General features: G+C 37.3%; 1 protein-coding gene across 1 annotated transcript in view; it reads left to right on the top strand.

The window, feature by feature from the left end:
* The window catches only part of USH2A (usherin), a 587,033-nt gene that overhangs the window by 299,031 nt on the left and 265,051 nt on the right, over positions 1 to 22,951 (top strand). Inside the window, exon 34 of the mRNA XM_058169610.1 lies at positions 6,686 to 6,833. Within this exon, the coding sequence (XP_058025593.1) occupies positions 6,686 to 6,833 (148 nt within the window). The remainder of the gene's footprint in view (positions 1 to 6,685; positions 6,834 to 22,951) is intronic.

Raw genomic sequence — 22,951 nt, 5'->3', positions numbered from 1 at the left:
CTCTAAATATTGTACCAGATTATGCCACAAGAAAATAATCTACCTTCCAATAACAATAAGGTTTTGATTCAAAGTCCAACTGAACAAAGACCTTCAAATTAATTATGACTTGAAATCCACAATGATAAAATCTGGCCTTTATCTGCTTTAGCATAGTAACTGTAACATTTAACACTTAATTCAACTTTTACATACCACCCATTCCCATCCTTGACTTTAAGCAGCTTACAAATATTCATGAGAATAAAAATTGATATTTCTTTTTAGATTCCTAACCAATGGATGTTAGGAACCAGGGAACAATTTCTGTGCAATAATGATAGGATTGTGGTTCTGACTTAACTCAGCATAGTTTATTATTTTTTTAAAAAAGAAAAAAAAACAATAACACTGATTTTTGTAACAATTTAACTTGCAATGTAACTGTTGAGGCAGCAAATTAATTTCATAACACAGAGAGGATTTTTGTTTGTTTGCTTGTTTTTACCAAAAGAAGCTCTTAGATGAACTGATCTGATCTCAGAAGTTAAAGCAGGATCAGCCTTGGTTGAATTAAGATGTAACTGTCTTGGATGGGGGATCATCACCCAAGAATTCCATGACTAGAGAATTCAAAAGACATGTTTCAGAAGTAGTCGATGGCAAACCGTTTCCTACAGACCTGGATTCAGGGGCCAGGAATTGAGTTTAAACGTTCATATTTAATCCCACTTGAGATCCAGACAGTTCCTACCCTGATAGTGTTCAGGAAATCCTTTAAAACCTGGCTATTTTCCTTGAGGTAGGCAGGATAGAGCCCTCCCCATTTGTTAGAAGTAATTGAGAACCAGTCCTTTGCTTTAGAGATCAGAATACACTTGGAGTTTAGGCGGTGACTGTTCTGATTTCTATTGTACCACTGCATTTGCATTGGTCTCATCTTCTAGGCTGCTGTGACAGTGATTTTTAGTTAATGTCCTATAGCTGTTATCATCTACCTAGAAAATAACGTATCTCCTTAAATGCCATTAGCAATATATATTGAGAGAATCACTATATGGTCTCCTGCTTGAACTGGGGATTGAATTAGAAGACCTCCAAGGTCCCTTCTAACTCTGTTACTGTGTTAAATTCAAATAAATGGCAGTGCTTTCTGAACCATTGCCAAGGCTATGGATTGTCCAAAAGAACTGTTTCAGAAAAAAGAAATGCAATTCAAGACAACAGTATGAATCACTATGCCACTCCCTTAAATTTTCTGGCATAACTTTTTAGAAATGGCTGCACTCTGGATGCGTTTGACTACATTCCCCAAAATCCAAATTATCGTCAATACATCCAGAAACACCAAGTTATGGGTACAAATTAAGCAATGGACAAATGATGAAACTTAGATAATCGCTTCATCATCCAAATGCTGCTGTTGGCAATTTTATTGTTAATATATACATATTTGTGATAATAGCAATAGCACTTAGATTTATATTACCACTTCACAGTGCTTTACAGCCCTTGCTAAGCTGTTTACCGAGTCAACATATTGCCCTCAACAATCTGGGTCCTCATTTTACCAACCTTGGAAGGCTGACTCAACCTTGAGCCAGTGAGGATTGAACCCCCGGCATGTCAGCAGAATTAACTGGCAATATTGCATTCTAACCACTGCGCCACTACGGCTCTTCAGACCACAGACTAATAGCATTAGTCTGATCAAATCACTGTCTGTGTGTGTGGCATGAGTGTATGTGTGTCATCTTTTTGGTAGAAACGTGGCTTGCTACAGTTGCTGGAGCACCAAGTTCTTTAAATCTTCTCTCACATCTTTGTTTAGGGAAGTTTGATAGTTATCATTTCTTATATAAGCAACATAGCAATGTAAGCATTATGCTACAATCTGGCTTTCATTGCCATGCTTTAGCAATGCATTTCATCTTTTCCTACCTTTGTTCCCCAGATTTTTCTCAGTTCTTAGAGCAAGAGAGGCCTCCTTTTACACACCGCCTCGTCCTCTGCTTGCCCTTCATAGTGGAATTCCAGTCTGGGCCCACAAGGATTGAAGGTTTAACAGTTGAACTGTTCAGTAGCTGTCTGTTGTCTTCCTATATTGATTTCTTAGGTGAAGACATCCTCTCCCCATTCCTTAGCACTTAAGTCTGCATATAAGCATATTCCCCTAAAAAGCAATGTAAGATGCAAGAGACTCTTAGGTCCTTTTATCTACTAATCTCTGGGAGTGTGACTAAGAATGTGAGAATCAGTGAAAAAGACTGTTTACTGCTGAGATTAGCTGGGAAAAGTTTTGAACAAACATGCATTTCTTTTTTTAAAAAAAATAATTTTTATTAAACAGTTTTGTCTTTAAAAACAACATAAAAAAGAACCACAAATACATAAAAACAAAACAAAACACAACAAGCAATACATACCATCTAAGGTCATTTTATAGCTTTCTGTATCGGCATACATATTTTGTTTTTGTGGTTCTCTATTCTATCATATTTATTTACTTCTCGATGGTAGTCTAATAACATTACATCAATGTATATATGAACACATATAGTAGTATTCATTATTCTTGCTACCGATTTATATTCATTTATATTTACATCTCTTTATTTAATGTTGTTTAGTTACTCCAGTTTAGGTTTCTTCAGTACTAGGTTAAACATTCCTTGTTTAGTTTCTATTTTTGAGCCAACTGAACATTTTATTCCATACTTCATAATAGTCTGAATTATACCTCTCTTTTAGCTCCATAGTCATGGGACCGGAAGTTGGCAAATGGGCCGTTTTTGGCCTCCAGAGGGCCTCCGGTAGGGGGAGGCCATTTTAACTCTCCCCAGACTCCTAGAGAGGCTCTGGAGGCTGGGCACAGCAAAAAATGGGCCTTCTGGTCCCACCGGAAGTTGGCAAATGGGCCATTTCTGGCTTCCAGAGGGCCTCTGGGAAGTGGGGAAGGCTGTTTTCACCCTCCCTAGACTCCTAGAAAAGCTCTGGAGCCAGATGAGAGAGAAAAACAGGCCTTCCCCACCACCCCCAAGGCCTTCTGGAGGCAGGAAACAGCCTGTTTCCTTACTTCTGGTAGGCCCAGAAAGCCCAAAAATCAGTTGGCTGGCACACACATGCATGCCGGAGCTGAACTCACGTGCCCACTGATATGACTACATGTGCCACCTGTGGCATGCGTGCCATAGGTTCGTCATCACGGGTATAAGGTTTCCTGCCTAAGCAGGAGATTGGCCTAGAAGCCCTCCAAGGTCCCTTCCAACTCTGTTATTCTCCTTCTACATACTTTAACAAGCTTGCTTTTCTTCCTGCAGTTGTTTCATAATCAAGTTATGTGACAGCGTCAGCTCAGAGAACACCAAGAAACCAACAATTGAAGACTGAGCTACATATATTGTAGCTGGAAAGGGTGCGATGGAAAGGGTGTGCAACTTGGGCGTTCTCCTGGATGGGCAGTTGTCTTTTGAAGATCACTTGACGACCGTCTCCAGGAGAGCTTTTTATCAGGTCCGCCTGATTCGCCAGTTGTGCCCCTTCCTGGACAGGGATGCCCTATGCACGGTCACTCATGCTCTTGTTACCTCTCGCTTGGACTACTGCAATGTTCTCTACATGGGGCTCCCCTTGAAGAGCACCCGGAGGCTCCAGTTAGTCCAGAATGCAGCTGCGTGGGTGATAGAGGGAGCGGTTCGGAGCTCCCATGTAACACCCATCCTGCGCAGACTGCACTGGCTGCCTGTTGTCTTCCGGGTGCGCTTCAAGGTATTGGTTACCACCTTTAAAGCACTCCATGGCTTAGGACCGGGATATCTACGGGACCGTCTACTGCCATCTTCTACCTCCCAGCGACCTGTGCGTTCTCACAGAGAGGGACTCCTTAGGGTGTCGTCAGCCAAGCAATGTCGACTGGCGGCTCCCAGGGGAAGATCCTTCTCTGTGGGGGCTCCTACCCTGTGGAACGAACTTCGCCCTGGACTTCGACAACTACCTGACCTTCGGACCTTTCGCCGCGAACTTAAGACTTATCTATTCCGTCTTGCCGGACTGGCTTGAATTTCCAGATCTTTTAGCTGATTTTATGGGTTTTAAATTTTTATTAATTTTATAGGGTTTGATTGTATTTTAAAATGGGGCCAAATTGAATAAGTTTTTTAATGTTTGTTTTTAGTATTTTATATGTTGTTGCTGTATTTTACCTTGGCTGTAAACCGCCCTGAGTCCTTCGGGAGAAGGGCAGTATACAAATTAAATTATTATTATTATTATTATTATTATTATTATTATTATTATTATTATTATTATATTCTTCACTATTTTAATTTTAAGCCAATGTGAGACAAAATACTCAAAGGAGAGAAGGTGATAGAGCTGGTCTTGCAGCAAAAAGAATCCATAGGAGCCAATCTCCTTTCCCCACAATCCAAAGAAAACATATAGAATTTTGCTTTTAGACAACTTCACTTGTAGATAAATAATTAAATAAATAAAATTTAAATAAATAAATAAATAAATAAATAAATAAATAAATAAAAGTTAAATAAAATTTAATAAATAAATAAATAGATGCTGTAGTTTCCTCTCCAATACCGAACAGTATACTCTTACAGTATTTTAATAAAATGAATGCTGTTATACAGCTGAAATGTTATAATTATGCCAAATATAAAATACAGCAAATGTTATATATGGCTTAGGACCGGGTTACTTACGGAACCGTCTACTGCCGTCTTCTATCTCCCAGTGTCCGGTGCGTTCCCACAGAGAGGGACTCCTCAGGGTGCCGTCAGCCAAACAGTGTTGACTGGCGGCCCCCAGGGGGAGGGCCTTCTCTGTGGGGGCTCCTACCCTGTGGAACGAGCTTCCCCTTGGGCTTCGACAATTACCTGACCTTAGGACTTTTCGCCACGAACTTAAAACTATTTATTTCATATGGCTGGACTGGCTTGATTTTTAAAATTTTAATTTAATTTAAGGGGTTTTTAAATTTCTGTAATTTTATAGGGTGTAATTTTTATCTTAAATTTTCTGGTTAATTGAATAAGTTTTTTAAGGGTTGTTTTTTAATATTGTGTGTGTTTTTGTCTGTATTTTATCTGCCTGTTCACCGCCCTGAGTCCTTCGGGAGAAGGGCGGTATACAAATTAAAATATTATTATTATTATTATTATTATTATTATTATTATTATTATTATTATTATTATTATTATTATTATTATTATTATTATTATTATATTAAGAACTGAAAGATGTGGAAGGAAAAGACTTTGAAAGGTAAAGTTAGCCTTGCTTCCTGACATTTTCATACAGGGAGACTTGACAACAGTCTGGAAGTGGTTTGTCATTTCCTCCTTTAGGGATGTTTTTTTCAACCTCCTAGTCTAGTTTAGAGACTTGGGATTTCCTAGTTGTCTTCTGTTCAAGTGATAAAAAAATCTTGACCCTGCTTGCGTTTTTTCAAGATCAGTTGAGATTGGCTAGGTGCTGCCACCTAGTGAACTGAGTCAAGAAACAGTATCTTTCCAAAGAAACCCAATAAAACAACCTCCTACCCCCATGGAGGGCGAGGGGGGGGGGAAGACATCTAGAAACATTTACATCTCTATCTATAAATAAATTTTAGTACCTCCTTCCAGTGTAATGTGAAACACAAGGGTGTTAGAAAATGTTAAATAAGGAAAGACTTGTAGACAGTACTAGATATTTCAGTTCTGGCTGTTTGCATCTAAGAAACTGATCCTGTTCTACAGGAGTCTATGGAGATTCTCAGTCATCCAGGTCATGGCTACCCCAAAGCAGTGGTGAAATCTTTTTTTTTTTTTTACTACCAGTTCTGTGGGCATGGCTTGGTCGGCGTGGTGGGGCTTGGTGGGCCTGGCAAGGGAAGGATATTGCAAAATCTCCATTCCCACCCCACTCTGGGGCCAGCCAGAGGTGGTATTTGCCAATTCTCTGAACTGCTCAAAATTTCTGCTACTGGTTCTCCACAACCTGTCAGAACCTGCTGGATTTCACCCCTGCCCAAAAGGTGCTTTTTCAGGGGGCAACTGGACTTTCTTGTTTTTTCTTTTTCTTGTTTTGCTTCTCATCCAAGAATCTTCTTCAGCTCTGTCTGGATGGTGGGGAATGGAAGAATTTGTATTTGATCCTGTTCTACAGAACACTTTTTCATGCCAATGCTCTTTTATTTTCTGTTCTGATTCCTGGATGGTGGTTGAGAGCAATCTTAGCAGCAGGGACCTCTTCATAACAGCCTTCTTTACTGTGGGACCCTGATCTTGGGAAAGACTCTTGAAATGATTGTAATTACTCACAAACAAACACAGAACTACATAAAGAAATAAATCGTGTTGCTTTGAGAACTAAACATATGAAGACCACTCTTAAGGCATTAGGCAGAACCCAGGAGACTGTGAGTTCTAGTCCTGCCTTAGGCATAAAAGTCAGCTGGGTAACCTTGGGCCAGTCACTCTCTCTCAGCCCAACCTACCTCACAGGGTTGTTGTTTGTTGTGTAGAAAATAGGAGGAAGGAGTATTAGGTATGTTCATCATCTTGAGTTATTTAGAAAAATAAATGCAGGATAAAAAAACAACCTTTTAAAAAATGACTAGATTTCTTTACATTTCCTTTTCTGAATAGTATACTCTGGGGATATATTTCATGTCAGGTTTTAGTATTGGTCTCTCTTTCTTTTTCCAAAGGTCTGCACTACAGGCGGATGTACAATCAGTGAAACTATTTCAGTAAAAACAATGAAAACTGGTCCAGAAGGGGTTCCAGCTCCTAAAGTCCAGTCATATTCCTCTGACTCTTTTAACATTTCATGGACTAAGCCAGAGTACATGAATGGTGAGTGAACTGTTTTAGCCTCAAGTTAAAAAGATGATTAGTAAAGGTAAATTAATATTCTAAATGGCAGCTTCTATGTGGTGCTTAATTTTTAATGATCATTTTAGCACATAAAATACGGCGATGGTATCATTGTCTACAGCTTGGAGATTGAAGTTTTCAGTCCTGTTTTGCTGTTTCAGTGGCTCAAAAGTGCTCCCTTTTGATGGTTCTCATGTATTGCATTCTCTTATTTAATGTTTTATGGAACAATTGAACTGAAGGGTACTTTCTGAAATCTCGTTTAAGCATGTTGATTTTCTTCTTAATTTTGATTTCTAAATTCATCTAGCCATTGGTTTCATATTTGTACATTTTAAAGTGCTTGTAAGGAGGTAAATAACAGGCAAGGAATTATGAGGTTTTGACTATATATGCATATACATATGCATACATACACACACACACACACATACATATACACACATGTAAAATTTCCATATTGTATTTCCTTTTCGTATCAGAGTGCATCTGGTCTTGTCAGTTAAATTGTCAGAGACAGCCAACAACTACTGGGTCTGGACTATAGAATAGTACTAGAAATCAGATAAACGTCTTCCATATTTATTTTTTGTCGTTGAATGCAGAAGAATCTCAGGAGTCTTGCTAAGAAAATACACACTATGATATATGTATATGGTTTGTACTACTGTGGCACTTGCAAATACTATAGCAGTGAATTAGATTTTCTTACAAAGATCACTTGTTATGGAAGCTTTCTCTGATGTGGCACATTGAAATGTTTTGGCACATCAGATTTGATGAGATATAAGTCCACAAATTCTTAGCTAGCGGTTTGGTGGTTGCCAGGTTGAAGAGAGCTGGTTTATATGCTCTAACCTGGTAGATGCTGGAAGGAGAAGAACTTCCTCAACTGAAACGAAATAACTAATTGTAGGTCAGAAACTAGAGTGGTAACCTTTCCCTGTTGAGCCTATATTATTTGTGCCATAACACAAATGTAGCATAGTAGTTTATATTTTTCCAGATACAAAGTAAAGTTCTGCACTAGCTAAATGTCTATGGATCAAACATAGGAACAAAACCAGAGGTGGGGGGGGGAATGGCAGCCCTATTTGTATTATATATGCATGTTCCTACTTTAAAAATAACTGGATGGTTTAAAAATATCTGATTTAATGTCTACTTTCCCAGCAATCAGATGAATTCACAAGGCTTATAACAGAAAACCATAGCAAGAAATTGCTCCAATTGAGTATAAAATACCTTTAATAATGTATTTGGTAGTTTCGGAGAACTATAAATATCTACTGTAATCTGCAAGTTAATTTAAGTTTGAAGGTAGTCTGCCTTTTGCTTTGAAATGACATAGTGTCATTGATTATTTCAGAATAAATTGTAAGCAATTAGAAGTTACAAGGTTTTTTTTGTCAGATATGCATTGCACTGAGCACAATGTCACCGTGTGTTATTGCTTTTTTGGGAACATATTTTTTTCTATGGGAACAGTCTGTTTGGCATTAAATGTTCAAGACAAATATGTAAGTAACAAAATAATGGATGATGGGATTGTCAAGGACTACAGTTCTTTATGGTGGTATCGTATTTCAAGAACCATAGGAAGCACATTCTAAATGGCAACTATCAGCATATCTCATTTTATCTGCATTTTGCTTTATTGAACTTCGCAGATATTGTGGATTTTTACAAGCCCTTCCATCAGTAAACTATTACAACTCGCTGAAGGCTCAGATGATGATTAGTGTTTATAGCAATGAAGTATTTTAAATTAAAGTATGTACATTGGGTTTTGTAGATGCAATGCTACTGTACACTTAATAGACTATGGTATAGTGCAGGGGTCTCCAACCTTGATAACTTTAAGACTTGTGGACTTCAACTCCCACACTTTATTCACTTTATTGCAATGGTTGCTTTGGAACCATTGGTCTGGAACCAAATCTGCAGTTTCTCTGATGTATGCCTGTACATAATCATGACACTGAAGACATCCATTCATGCTTTGACTTTGCCAAATTGATTTTATAGTTTTAGACTATACAATTTTTATTTATTTTATTTTATTTTATTTTAATTTTATTTTTATTTATTTATTTATTTTTGTCGCACAGTATATATAAGCATAAGTATGTAATAACTATACAATATATAAGCATATATTTAAGTATGTGTATGTAATAACTATATTAATTGGATATAACAAAAGGAAACAATAGGACAGGAACGGTAGGCACACTTGTGCTCTTATGCACGCCCCTTACAGACCTCTTGGAAATGGGGTGAGGTCAATAGGATATAGTTTTTGGTTGAAGCTTTGGGGATTTTGGGAAGAGACCACAGAGTCGGGTAGTGTATTCCAAGCATTAACAACTCTGTTACTGAAGTCATATTTTCTGCAATCAAGATTGGAGCGGTTAACATTAAGCTTAAATCTATTGTGTGCTCGTGTATTGTTGCAATTGAAGCTGAAGTAGTCTTCGACAGGAAGGACATTGCAATAGATGATTCTATGAGTTAAACTCAGGTCATGTCGAAGGCGTGACAATTTTGGGGGCAACTGTGGCAAAGGCAGATGTAAGAATTTACACCTTTTATCAACTTACTATCTAGTTTTATTCCATGGTATGGAGAGAATTGATTTTAAAAGGATTGAATCTTGTTCATGTTGATTTTTGGCTGACTGCACTTCTCACTACATTGAGGTGATTTAATTGGTTGCTTGGCTTCCTGGATATTGTGGCTGATGAACAAAATGTATCCAGCAAACCAGAGATGGCTGAGCATATTTATCTGTCAAGACCTTTGAAAATTTATTCCAAAGCCATTGTGAAGAGTTTATACAACAATAGGACCATCCAGATTAGTCTTTGCTAGTTTAGAATTTGTGTTATTTTATTGTCTTTATCTAGAGATTTGGACAATTTAAACAAATATCAGGCAGAACTGAACTGTTCCTCCTCCCCTTATCCATCTAATTATAATTGTTCTGATAACTTTTTACAAAAGAATCCTGAAAATGTATTGTAATCTGTAATGTGTCATTTTTGAGGTATTTCATGGTAGGATAACCAATGGAAGAAATTGAGAATTTTAAATAAAACCTATATTTTACATTGCAAATGATTACAGTGCAGATCTAAATATAACATTGATCTTAAATTGCAAGGAACAGGAGTAACCATTGCAGCAGGTTAAATAAAAAGCTTGTAAGGACTAATGCAGGTAAGGCAGTAGTTTTCAGATTACACAGAATTATTATATACATTTAAAGCAGATATCCTGCTTCTTTCTCAAGGATGGGAAGAGAATAGTGATGACTAGAGCAAACAAGGTCACAAACAAAGAGTTTGAGACCCAACTGGGTTACTTATACCACTAAGTAGATAAATATCTCTGTTACAATGAACAGGCAAGAGAAATATGTACAATTTGAACCATGGATGTGCTATCTAGATAGCTGAGCTTCACAGTTTGCCATCATGGATTTTCTTCACTATGAACAGCTTCTGTAATATCTGCAGCAAAACTCTTATTTAAATAAGAGTTGTACATATATATATATATATATATATATATATATATATATATATATATATATATATATATATATATATATATGTATTTGTTTTCTGAGGTTTTCGCGGGTGTTTGTATGTAGGTCTTCGGTTATTCGGGTTTTCTCCCACATAAAATTGGAAGTGTCTTGGCGACGTTTTGACGAAATCCCATTCATCATCATCAGACTAGGTGCTTACAGCTTCGTATTTCTAGGAGAAATGTATGATCGCAGCTGTTTCTTCCTTTTAATTGAACCAACCAATCAGTTCAAACCCCCACTAGCAGTTAAAAGGAAGAAACAGCTGCGATCATACATTTCTCCTAGAAATACGAAGCTGTAAGCACCTAGCCTGATGATGACGAATGGGATTTCGTCAAAACGTCGCCAAGACACTTCCAATTTTACGCGGGAGAAAACCGAATAACCGAAGACCTACATATGTATGTATGTATGTATGTATGTATGTATATATGGCATTTATCTTTTGCACAATGAAGCATTTTACATAGTGAACTGAAGACATGTCTGTGCTCATTAGGATACATCATGGGTCTAATACTATAACCTAGTAGATGTTTTTGTAGTGCTCAGAAATGGCAATTTTTATCTTCAGATCCCAGTTTGTTGACATACACTAATACCTTCAATTACAGCTAATTTTACAGCAATCTATTATGTAGCTGAAGCTGTTTCATAGTAGATTGCCACTAGGTCGTGCATCTGTGTTAAATTGTATCTTTTGATGAACCCCAGCTCAGCTATTTTGCAATTATTCAACACCATTTTTCATAGAATAAACAAAGATCAAAGTTTCTTATCATAGTCCATAAGTTAACTAGGTATTTTATGACAATATGCAGATTTTGGAGAGAGTGTGTTAGATTTGATTGTATTGCCTTCTTGAAATTGTTTAGTTTGTAGCATTTTATACAATTACCTCTAGCACTTAAAATGGATGGAAGAGGCTTCTGGGCATACCCAGGGCCTTTCTGAGGCAAATTCCATCCTCATAGCCACAACACCTCCTATTGTTGAATCAAAGATATGGTGTGAATTATCTTGACAGACCCTTTATATAGCTTCTGCACAACCACACTGTAAAAGGGAACTATGGCTGGTTCTCAGAGGCCTAAAGCACACTGTCAAAATATCTGATGCTTTCTGTTTGATTGCTAATTAAATAAATTCTTTGCTCCTTTTCTTACAATTACCATTTTTTGCCTGTTTCTATAACAGTTGTGTGTGTGTGTGTGTGTGTGTGTGTGTGTGTGTGTGTGTGTGTGCGTGTATCTGCACACTCCATATATTTGAGAAGTAGATTGTAAATATTAGCCAGCAGTGTGCAGTGGCAGGGAACTCATTACCTGACTCCATAGTCTCTACTCAAAATCCCAGAATCTTCAACCAAAAACTGTCTACTATTGACATCACCCCATTCCTAAGAGGACTATAAGGGGCGTGCATAAGAGCACAAAAGTGCCTACCGTTCCTGTCCTATTGTTATATATATATTTCTTTCTCAAGATATGCTGTTTTATCTATAACATTTGTTTGTGTATACTGTTGTGACAAAAAGAAATTAAAAAAAAAGCCAATGCAATCCTAGGCTGTATTAACAGGGAAAAAATTAAGACGAAGTATTACTAAGATTAGATGGGAATGGGATGTGGGGATATGGAGGAAAGGTTCAAGTTATTCAAGGTTTAACCCAATTATCCCTTTCTAGATCTTAAATATCATGAAGTACCACACAAAGTATTAGCACTGCTATATAAAGCCTTAGTAAGACCACACTTAGACTACTGCATCCAGTTTTGGTCACCATATTATAAAAAAGTTGTTGAGACTCTGGAAAGAGGGCAGAGAAGAGCAACAAAGATGATTAGGGGACTGGAGGCTAAAAGATATGAAGAAAGGTTGCAGGAATTGAGTATGTCTATTCTAGTGAAAAGAAGGACTAGGGGTGACATAGAATAGAATTCTTTATTGGACAAGTGTGATTGGACACACAAGGAATTCATCAAGAATCATAATATACATAAATATATATTAAAAATACATTCATCAAGAATCATAAGATACACTTAGTGATAGCCATAGGATACTAAATAAGCAATCAAATCATACTAGGAAACTAAAAAAATATAAATCATAAGGATACAAGCAACAACATTGTAGTCATAAGTGGGAGTAGATAGGTAATAGGAAGGATGAGAAGAATAATAGTAATATAGTCCTAATAAAAAGTTTGACAGTGTTGTTTATTTTTTTTATTTTATTTTATTTATTTATTTATTTTTGTCACAACAATATATGTAAGTATCATACAGAAAGGTTATATAGTATATAAAGGTATATATATATATATATATATATATATATATATATATATATATATATATATATATATATATATATATATATATATATATATATATATATAGGAAGAAGAAAAGAAAAACAATAGGACAGGAACGGTAGGCACGTTTGTGCGCTTATGCACACCCCTTATGGTCCTCTTAGGAATGGGGTGAGGTCAATAGTAGAAAGTTTTTGGTTAAAGCTTTTAGGATTATGGGAAGAGACCACAGAGTCAGGTAAAGTATTCCAAGCACTGATGATTCTGTTACAGAAGTCATATTTTCTGCAATCTAGATTAAAGCGGTTGACATTAAGTTTAAATCTATTGGTTGCTCTTGTATTATTGCAATTAAAGCTGAAGTAGTCTTTGACAGGAAGGACATTACAATAGATGATTCTATGAGTTAAACTTAGGTCTTGTCGAAGGCGACGGAGTTCCAAGTTTTCCAAGCCCAGGATTTCAAGTCTAGTGGGATAAGGTATTTTGTTGTTTACAGAGGAATGGAGAACTCTTCTTGTAAAATATTTCTGGATACGTTCAATTGTATTGATGTCAGAGATATGGTGAGGGTTCCAAACAGGTGAGCTATATTCTAGAATTGGTCTAGCAAATGTTTTATATGCTCTGGTTAGTAGTGTAGTGTTTTTGGAAAAGAAGCTACACAAGATTAGGTTTACAACTCTTAGAGCCTTTTTTGCTATGTATTTGCAGTGGGCTTTGGCACTTAGATCATTTGACATAAAAACTCCAAGGTCTTTAACAGGATGGGGGTCATCTGTAAGGTAATGTCCATCAAGCGTGGGAATTAGTTTAGCAGAGTGTTGGCATTCAGGAAAAAACTGTCCTTGTGTCTAGTTGTTCTGGTGTGCAATGTCATTTTGAGGCTAGAATTTGAAACAATTTATGTCCAGGATGTAAAAATAACTACAGACCTCTTTTTGACCTGTGCAGTATACCCGTGCAGTATACCCATGCAGTATACAGATCCTCAATGGAAGGCAGGTTGGTAGCAATTGTTTTTTCTGCAGTTCTAATTATCCTCTGAAATCTGTGTCTTTCTTGTTTGGTTGCAGAGCCAAACCAGACAGTTATAGAGGTGCAGATGACAGACTCAATAGTTCCTCTGTAGAACTAAATCAGCAGCTCAACAGTTTGACTTTTCTGAGTTGATGCAGAAAGAACATTCTTTGTTGTGCTTTTTTGGTGACTTTTTGATATTAGGTGGCCATTTTAAGACTTGAGATATGATAGAACTTAGACACTTGAAGGTCTCTACTGTTGACACCGTGTTGTCTAGTACTGTAAGAGGTGGTAGTATAGGAGAGTTCCTCCTAAAATCTACCACCATTTCTATAGTTTTGAGTTCAAGATTGTTCCGATTGCATCACAAGGCTAGTTGTTCAACCTCCCATCTGTATGCAGATTCGTCATTGTCTCGAACGAGACAAAACACTGTTGTATCATCTGCAGACTTCAGTACTTTAACAGAGGGATCTTTTGAGATTCAGTCATTGGTATATAGAGAGAAATGGAGAGAGAGCACACAGCCCTAGGGGTGGGGCTGTACTAATTTTACAGGTATTGATGTGGATTTGCTAACTTCACCTGCTGCTTCCTGTCTAGGAAGCTTATGATCCTTTACAAGTGTTGTCAGGTACAGCTAGCTAATTTAGTTTAGTTAGAAGAATATCTGGAATGATTGTATTAAATGCTGGAGTCTTGCATAGGTCTTTAGAGATTCAAGATATTGTAGGATATAGTGTAGAGCCATATTAACAGCATCATCTGTCAATCTGTTTGTTTGGAAGGCAAATTGCAAGGAGTCTAACAGTGGATCCATGATGATTTTCAAGTGAGACAGCACTAGCCTTTCAAAAGTTTTCATAACTACAGATATCAGAGCAACTGGTCTGTAGTCATTCAGTTCCTTAATGAAGGGCTTCTTCAGCAGTGGAATGATAGTGGAGTATTTGAAGCAAGAAGGAGCATATCACATCTCTAGTGATTTATTAAAGATGCAGGTGAAGATGGAGGTGAGTTGGTCGGCAAAGCTTTTAAGCAAGAAGGAGTTATCTTTTCTGGACCTGGTGCTTTTCCTGGCTTTTGTCTGTGAAATAGACCTTGCACGTCACATGATAGCAGTGTTCCAATATCTGAGGGGCTACCGTAAAGAAGAGGAGGTCAACCTATTTTCCAAAGCACCAAAAGGCAAGACAAGAAACAATGGATGGAAACTAATCAAGGAGAGAAGTAACCTAGAACTAAGGAGAAATTTCCTGACAGTGGAACGGCTTGCCTTCAGAAGTTGTGGTGCTCCATAAAAGACTGGACAGCCTCTTATCTTGAATAATATAGGGTATCCTGCTTGAGAAGGGGGTTGGACTAGAAGAGCTCTGAAGCCACCTCTATTATTCTGTTATTTTGTTAAGTGACTCATGAAATCTTATGCCGGAGGTGAGTAACTTGCAGGCCAGATGCATGGCTATTAAGCTTTTATGATTATGATTTTGTGATCTGTGTCATGTCAGAAAGCACATTACAACTATAATATAGGCCTTAAAATAAGTATAATAGAATTTTTTAAAAGAAAGACCTTTGCCCAATCCTACCCCATCCAACTGATACCAGCAGTTTATCCACTGCATTCCTAAATTAACTGCAATGCTCTGCCACCAAAAGGTTACCCATCTTGGCTTCTGGAGTAATAGATTTATTAGTCTCTGTACTTCTTTAAGATTCTTTGTGAAGACAAACTTTAGGGGAGGGATTGATGCACTGCAACCACACCTTTAGGTCAATGAGGTTTGTACTTGATAGCCCTGTTAGAGTGGCAAAGTAAAATTGAGCTCCAATTCAGAATAGCCTCATCTAATTTAAATTAATTCCATATTTAAATTTCAGACCTAAAACATGCTTAAAATTAGGAAAGTACTATATAAAAAGTAGAGCATTCGTAGTAACCAAAACTTAAATTTAAACTTAAAAGACAGTTTATATCCAGGATCAGCACAATTCTATGGCCCATTAATTACATTCACGGTTCCGTTCCAGACAGCGCTGCTTGCATTTTAACTTCGACAAAGCTCTGTTAAATAATGTTCCCCTTGGATATGCAGAATATCCAGTGGCTTTAGATATTAGGTTAAAGGAAGTGGAGGGTTAGGGGTCAGGAGACCAATTATTTGTTAATTACCATGCAATTTCAGTGAGAATGGCAATAGTATGGATTTGCTTTCTAATGCTAAGTACAATGTAAATGTTGTATCCCTGGGGTCTTTGAAAAGTTGCTTATATACAGATAGGAAAATAGGGAACAATAACAGAAAGAACAGTTTTCTCCTCAAAAGCATTTAAACTGCAGCATCATAATGACTGTAAAATCCCTTTAAGCATCTCTAAGGACAAAACTTTGCCAAAAGAAATGCCAGAGATTCAATTTGGAATTTTAAAAAAATTGGCTTTTACAACTTGTCTTATCCTACCATTTCAGGGTTTACTGATTATTTTGAGAAGATCATATCATATCAAAGTTAGCTTACCAAAAAAGACCAATTGGAAGTAGTCTTGACAAAAAGGTAACAGTAGCCAGGGGAGGACCTGAAGGGCTGGGTAGAGGATATATTCTTTGGCAGTTGGGAGCCACATTTTTTTTTAAAAAAAATTGGCAATGAAAGATATGATGGACAAGGAGATGATAGGGTGAAAACTCTGAAAGGGAGAAGGTGTGGAAAATTGTGTCCCTGGTTATTTACAATGTATTAGCAAAATGTAGTAACATGATTTTGAGGACTACATCGTGAGAAAAGTAAAGATGGGACATCTTAGATTCCCTAATATGTTCCATCTCTCCAATCGTACTACAGATGACTAGAAGTTTTGGAAATAGTTCATGGAATCTTCTTTATGGACGGTAGAGAAGCTGCGGTGGAGGGAAGTAAGAGAAACCTTACAAAGCTGTAAGAACTTTTTTTTTGAAGGGGAGAGGAGTTCATTATCATAATATGATATCATAATATGAAGGTTGAAGGGCATATAAAAGGCATCAAAATGAAAAAAACAAAACGAATCGTAACCCTTCCAGAGTTTTGTTGCTGATTTGCAAAGGTAAAGTGAGGTACTTAACTTTGAAGAAATTGCTGACTTATTAATAAAGGATCAAATTGTCAGATAGATACTTTGTTGAAAAATGAGAGACATATTGCTAGAAATTAAAAACCTTTATTTTTGGCAGAAGCAATTGAAATATCTCTAGCCACAGGGATTATCTCTGAGTTGAATTTTGCATATTATATGGTGGGATATGAAGACCCAACTGAGATGGACTAACTCTATGGAAATTGCAGTGGGGAAAATTTGATTCCAGATTTATAGCTCTACCAAATGATATCCCATCCAAGATTCATTTAATAATTAAAGAGGCATAATCAATTAGCCTGGATTGAAAATTAGCAGTGACTGCTTGAGGCTGACAATAATATCATTAAGACCTCAAATCTAGAGTTCAGTCCAAGAAGATGCAGTATAAATTATGCTGGATTATCAGGTCCAATCAGCAGTCATGTTGCCAGAAAGTTTTTACAATATTTTAAATCAAAGAATTTAAATTTGTCATATATGTTCTTTCAGTATTTTAATGGAAAAGACTTTTGTTACAAAACTCTTGGTCTCAACACCTAAGCATAGCTAGTACAGTTTATATGGAACTACAGTTATTGGGTACGTTGAGGGCAGTTTCCCAGTACACCACTATACAGGGGTTCAATTTATGACAATAAGTGAACCTGGAAGTCAAAGCACCCATGTGCCATTTTTCAGGGTTTTTTCACAATGGTTGTTAAGTGAACCCATGCTTATCAATCCTGATGCCACAGTTGTTAAGTGAACTCATTCATTTGAATGGGTGATTTTTTTTTGCCAGAAACCATGAAGCTGTCCTATCCAATATGTGGTCACATGGCCATTGAGGGGCAGCACAATAATTTACAATGGCCAAGTATGTTTTAGAGGGTATAAATGACTGGTTGTTAAACAAGGACTACTTGTTCCAAAATGTTCTTCACTCCTTCATCTTTGCCATTTAATTTTTCATGTTGTAGGATCCTACTGACACAGGATCTTTAAATCAGGGACAGAATCCAGGATTGGGATTTTGGAATAGCAGTTCCACTAAGGTACTGACACCAGTGGATCTGACTCATGAAATCTTTTATCCAACTCCTGCTCTTGAAAAAGAACTCATGAGAGTAGGTAATAACATTACAGGAAAAAGCCTACGTTACTAGCGTATAGTCTGGCAAGTAACTGGTCTTTTTTGTTTGTTGGAGATTACATCATATCTGTGTATTTATGAATTTATTTTAAATATTGGGCGGATAAGCAGAAGGTCTTCTCCACTTTCTCTCTTTATACAGTTTAGGTAGAAGCAAGGTTTTTCTATTATTTAGTGTTTAAATAATATACTTTTACTTCATATATAATGAATGTCTATTAGTATTCATTGATATATGGGCTTGTGGTGCATCTAAGACAACTATTATGAGCACTTTATTTTATTTTTAGTTGAACATTCTGTGTCTTAATTACTGTACTTAGGTTCTTTTTTGGATTTCCAGCACTGTTGAGTTCCAACTTCTTATAAAACAATCAGTTGGGAACTACATCAGATGTTACTGAGATGTCACTTGGAGCCCAAGCAAACTGGATTTCTGAAAAGGTGATTCCTAAACTATTAAGTGTTGTGTCTTGCCCGCTCTCACAGCAGCCGGGGCCTTCTTATCTGCTCCCGAACACGGAGGAATGTATGCCTCCCGGCCCCAGTCCTGGCTCCATGCCCAGACAAGCTGAAGAGGAGGGGGCACCTCCCGGTCCCAGCCCTGGCTCCATGCCCAAGCAGGCTGCAGAGGAGGGAGCACCCCCCGGCCCCAGCCCTGGCTCCATGCCCAAACGGCAAACGGAGCAGCTAGACCCCTCCCCCTCCTCCACAGCATGTGAGCCTGAGGAAAGTTTATTTCCAACAGCTGCTGATTGGAGTGACCCTCGCATCAGAAGACTGGATAGGCGGAGGCAACAGAAGGAAGGGAGGGGCAGGCCTTAATGAGTGCTGAGTCATGGAGCCACACCCCATGGCCTATATAAAGGATCTGCTTTCTGGCAGTCTCTGAGTCAGGCAAAGTCGAACTTATCTTGCTGAAGTCACTTTCTGGTCTCCTGCCTGCTCTGAGGACTTTGCTAGGACTTTGGGCAGAGCTGCAGAGGCAAGCCTGATTCGGATTTCCCTGACCCGGCCGTCAGCGGAGGAGTGGGACACGACAATTAAGTGAGCTATAGAGGCCAAAATAAAATAATATTAATAGCATTGTAAATCTGCTGAGCTTCAATTTAGAACAGTCTTTTGATGTCTCAAGTCTATTCTGCTTGTAGAGAATGGGACACTAGGGCAGTACGAAATACATTTCCACAGTACAAGTAGCAAGCATGAAAGAAAAGTATGACATTTCATTATGCAAACTACGCAACACCATCAGTGCTACACTGGACTTGCACTGATATTATATAATTTGGGTAATGAAATGTCTGCAAGGAAACAACCAAGCTCAGAGAGCGTCAAGGACCCCTCATTTCAATCCCGAGCTCAAGACTGAGTTACAAATATTTTCCTTTAAAGAAAAGTATGGAATTTAATTTAAACCACAAAACCACGAAATCCAAAGCTTGGAAGTATCTTTAGGATGTCTCTCCAATCTGATAACAATCAGAAAAAACTTTGCAATCTTGTAACAACTTTGGATGGCAAATCACTCTAGTAAGTGACACCTAAGGAACTGAAATCCATGATACTGCCATACTTGATACATAGAAAACAGTATCATTGCAATTAGAGCAGTTGATGGAGAGTTGGAATAAAATTCAGTTTAGGAGGACTGTAACAGATATTGATAAGACCTGAAAGTCCTTTTAGATATTGGTGAGATACCTCTCCCGATCCCTTTCCTCTTCATTTTTTTTCAGCAGGAATATGTTTGCTGTTAACTTCCTGTCCTCTCTTTTCCTGGTTCTGGGTGGATATGATATTCTAAAGGTTTGCCACTAAAGGCTGTGTGAAATTATTTGGTTAGAATGAAGAAATAAGAGAAGGCATGGTAATATGATGGTAAAGCTCCTTTCAAAATGTGCTGGAAGGAATAGCCAGAAATAATGTGGTAAAAGAGAAGAAGAGAAGCAGGAAACTAATTGGGATGAAATGTTTTTGTCCTAGAGCAGAATGTGTTGAATGCAGCATTTTCAAACACTGTTTCATGATATGGGAAACAATTCAGTTTATATTAAATATCAGAAGTTCATAGGTGTACAAAGACAACCCTAGGCATTGCAAATCTGGATTATAACCACCACCACCCCCATGGCAATTTTCTTCTCCTAGAAGCAAATACGGTCCATTGAGGGAGAATCTAAAGTATTCCTGTCAGACATTACCTTACTTGGGGTAATTTTCAGTTATCTGAGGCTATTTAGAAACATTGTCCTGAGAAGTTATTACATATATCTATTGAATTTTTGTATTAGTACCTTTTGATACAGTATATTTCAAATTTTACATCCCAGTGGATAAAAACAATTCTTTCAGTTTTATTACAACAGCAATAATTTATACAGCAGCTTGACGCTGAAAGAATGCTTTCACATTAAGGTGGTTTAATTATGCTTGGAGAATAGAAAATCTTCATGTCAACTGCCAACCAAAGAAATTTCTCCAAGATTTTTGATGGAACAAATATTAGCAATATAGTACATATCATAGGTGAATCAGAATCATATTAAAAGGAAATATACAAGTGGACAAAAATGAAGGGAAAAATGGTCAGGAATTAAATTTGGGGCAAAAAGGTAGTTATAAACTATATTTTATGTGGTGTGTTAAATAAAATACAATGATTTCCTCGCAGTGTGACCATAGCAAGGCTTTAGGTTGGAGAAGATCACTTTAGAAACAGCTCTACATTTGTTTTGCCACTTTTTAACTTTTGTGAGATGAGAAAAACTGAAATAATTTTACAGAAATTATTCTCTGAAGTACTTTTTAAAGAAATATAAAATAAAATGATAGGAGGGGATGAGCAAAATACTTGCTTATCTGTGATGTCCTGTCATGACCATTACATAATTGGCTTAGGACCTGGGTACTTACGGGACCGCCTGCTGTTACCACACGCCTCCCACCGACCCGTACGCTCCCATAGAGAGGGACTTCTCAGGGTGCCGTCCGCCAAACAATGCCGGCTGGCGGCCCCCAGGGGAAGGGCCTTCTCCGTGGGGGCCCCCACACTCTGGAACGAGCTTCCCCCGGGTTTACGCCAAATACCTGACCTTTGGACATTCCGTCGCGAACTGAAGACACATCTCTTTATCCGCGCGGGGCTGGCTTAAATTGGAATTTTAATGTTAAATTTATTAATTTTTAAACGGGTTTTTTAGTGTATGGTAAATTTTAATCTCCAGGCTAATTTAAATAAGTTTTTTAAATTGTATTTTAACCTGTATATTGTATTGTTGGTTTTATCTTGCCTGTACACCGCCCTGAGTCCTTCGGGAGAAGGGCGGTATAAAAATCAAATAAATAAATAAAATAATTGCTCATGTTCCACTCTCCATGTGAGGATCTGCTTTCTCAATTAATCAGTTACTCAAATATTGTACTGTGAATGTGGTAACAAAGCGTTTCTACAAAAGGGACAGCAAAACCACATAGACTAGAGATTAACACATTGATGAAGGATTGCGAAGATTTAAAGCCATCATTTGTTATGGAAGCTCTTCTCCCAATCTATTCCACAAGGTGGTTGTAGGGGACAAAATGGAGAAACAGTTCTGCACACAGCTTTTGGAGAAAGTAACAAATTAAGATATATAACTGATAAATCGGTATCATATTAAATGCTGGATTTGGATTAATCTCCTCATTGTTTTAATTTTGAAGTAATATGTTTATTTTTCTATAGTCTAGCTATAGAAAAATATGCTGCCTGCCAGGTGCAGTGAAAATCAAATGGTCAGGAATAATTCTGGACACCTCTCCTGCGGAACTGTTCAGAGAAAGGGCAGATTATCACTTTTTCAATAAACAAATGAGGGGTATAATCCATAATATTTCTGTGTGAAATAATAATGAAAACACCATCATTTATAGAATAGATGTTCTTATTTATAATAAATTCAGCAACTACTCTTGCAATGAAAAGCTACAGATTATTTCTGAATGGTTGCATTATGTTGAAAATATGGTCCACTAGCTTTTTTTTCTAATCAGGATTTAAATATTTTTATAATCAGGATTTGTTATCTACAGGTGTGTTTTTATACAGTACAATAAACAGAATTACACTGCATTTTTCAATTCTGAGTCTATTCAAAAACATATTTTGTGAGGAACCTCCCACACATTTCCAGAATCTCTGAATCTGAAAACACACTTCCATGGATAAAATCTAAATTTTGACACATAGTGTCAACCCACTGAAGTTAGTTCAGGAAACTCCACAGTAGATGCTGGAACTCTGTCTAAGTATACAATGGCAACAGAATCTTGAAAGTCTGACAGATTTTTTTTCTCCTTCTCTTCCCTTCATCTTATACCATAAAGAGTCAAGGCTTGAGTTTCATTTGAACACATTCTTCCCAGACTTAATTCCAGTTTCATAGTTATTGGTTTTATTGTTGCGAGCCACCTAGAGTTCTGTGTATGATGAGTGGCCATACAAAACTTTTAAATAAATAATAAATGCATAAGTCCTTGACTTAGGACCAAAATTGAGACCAGAATTTCTATTGCTAAGCAAGATGGTTGTTTAGTGACTTGTGAATTTTGCAACATTTTGCCATGGTTATTAAACAAAACCCTGCAGCTGGGTGAATTGTGTAGCCATTAAGCAAAGCCAGCTCCCCCCATTAACTTTGCTTTTTGGAAGCCAGCTGAAAGAGTTGCAAATAGTGATCACATGACCTTAGGAGCCCGCAAATACATAGAGGTTACCAAGCACCTGAATTTTGATCACATGACTGTGAGGATGCTGTGACAGTTGTAAGACTGAGGTCTGGTTGTAAGTCACTTTTTTCAGTACCATTGTAACTTTGAATAGTCACTAAATGAATGGTTGTAAGTTGAGGACTACTTATAAATAT

Source organism: Ahaetulla prasina, chromosome 1 (assembly GCF_028640845.1).
Source record: "Ahaetulla prasina isolate Xishuangbanna chromosome 1, ASM2864084v1, whole genome shotgun sequence".
Taxonomy (NCBI): domain Eukaryota; kingdom Metazoa; phylum Chordata; class Lepidosauria; order Squamata; family Colubridae; genus Ahaetulla; species Ahaetulla prasina.
Note: the sequence above shows the minus strand (reverse complement) of the source record. Positions and strands in the feature narration are given on the sequence as shown.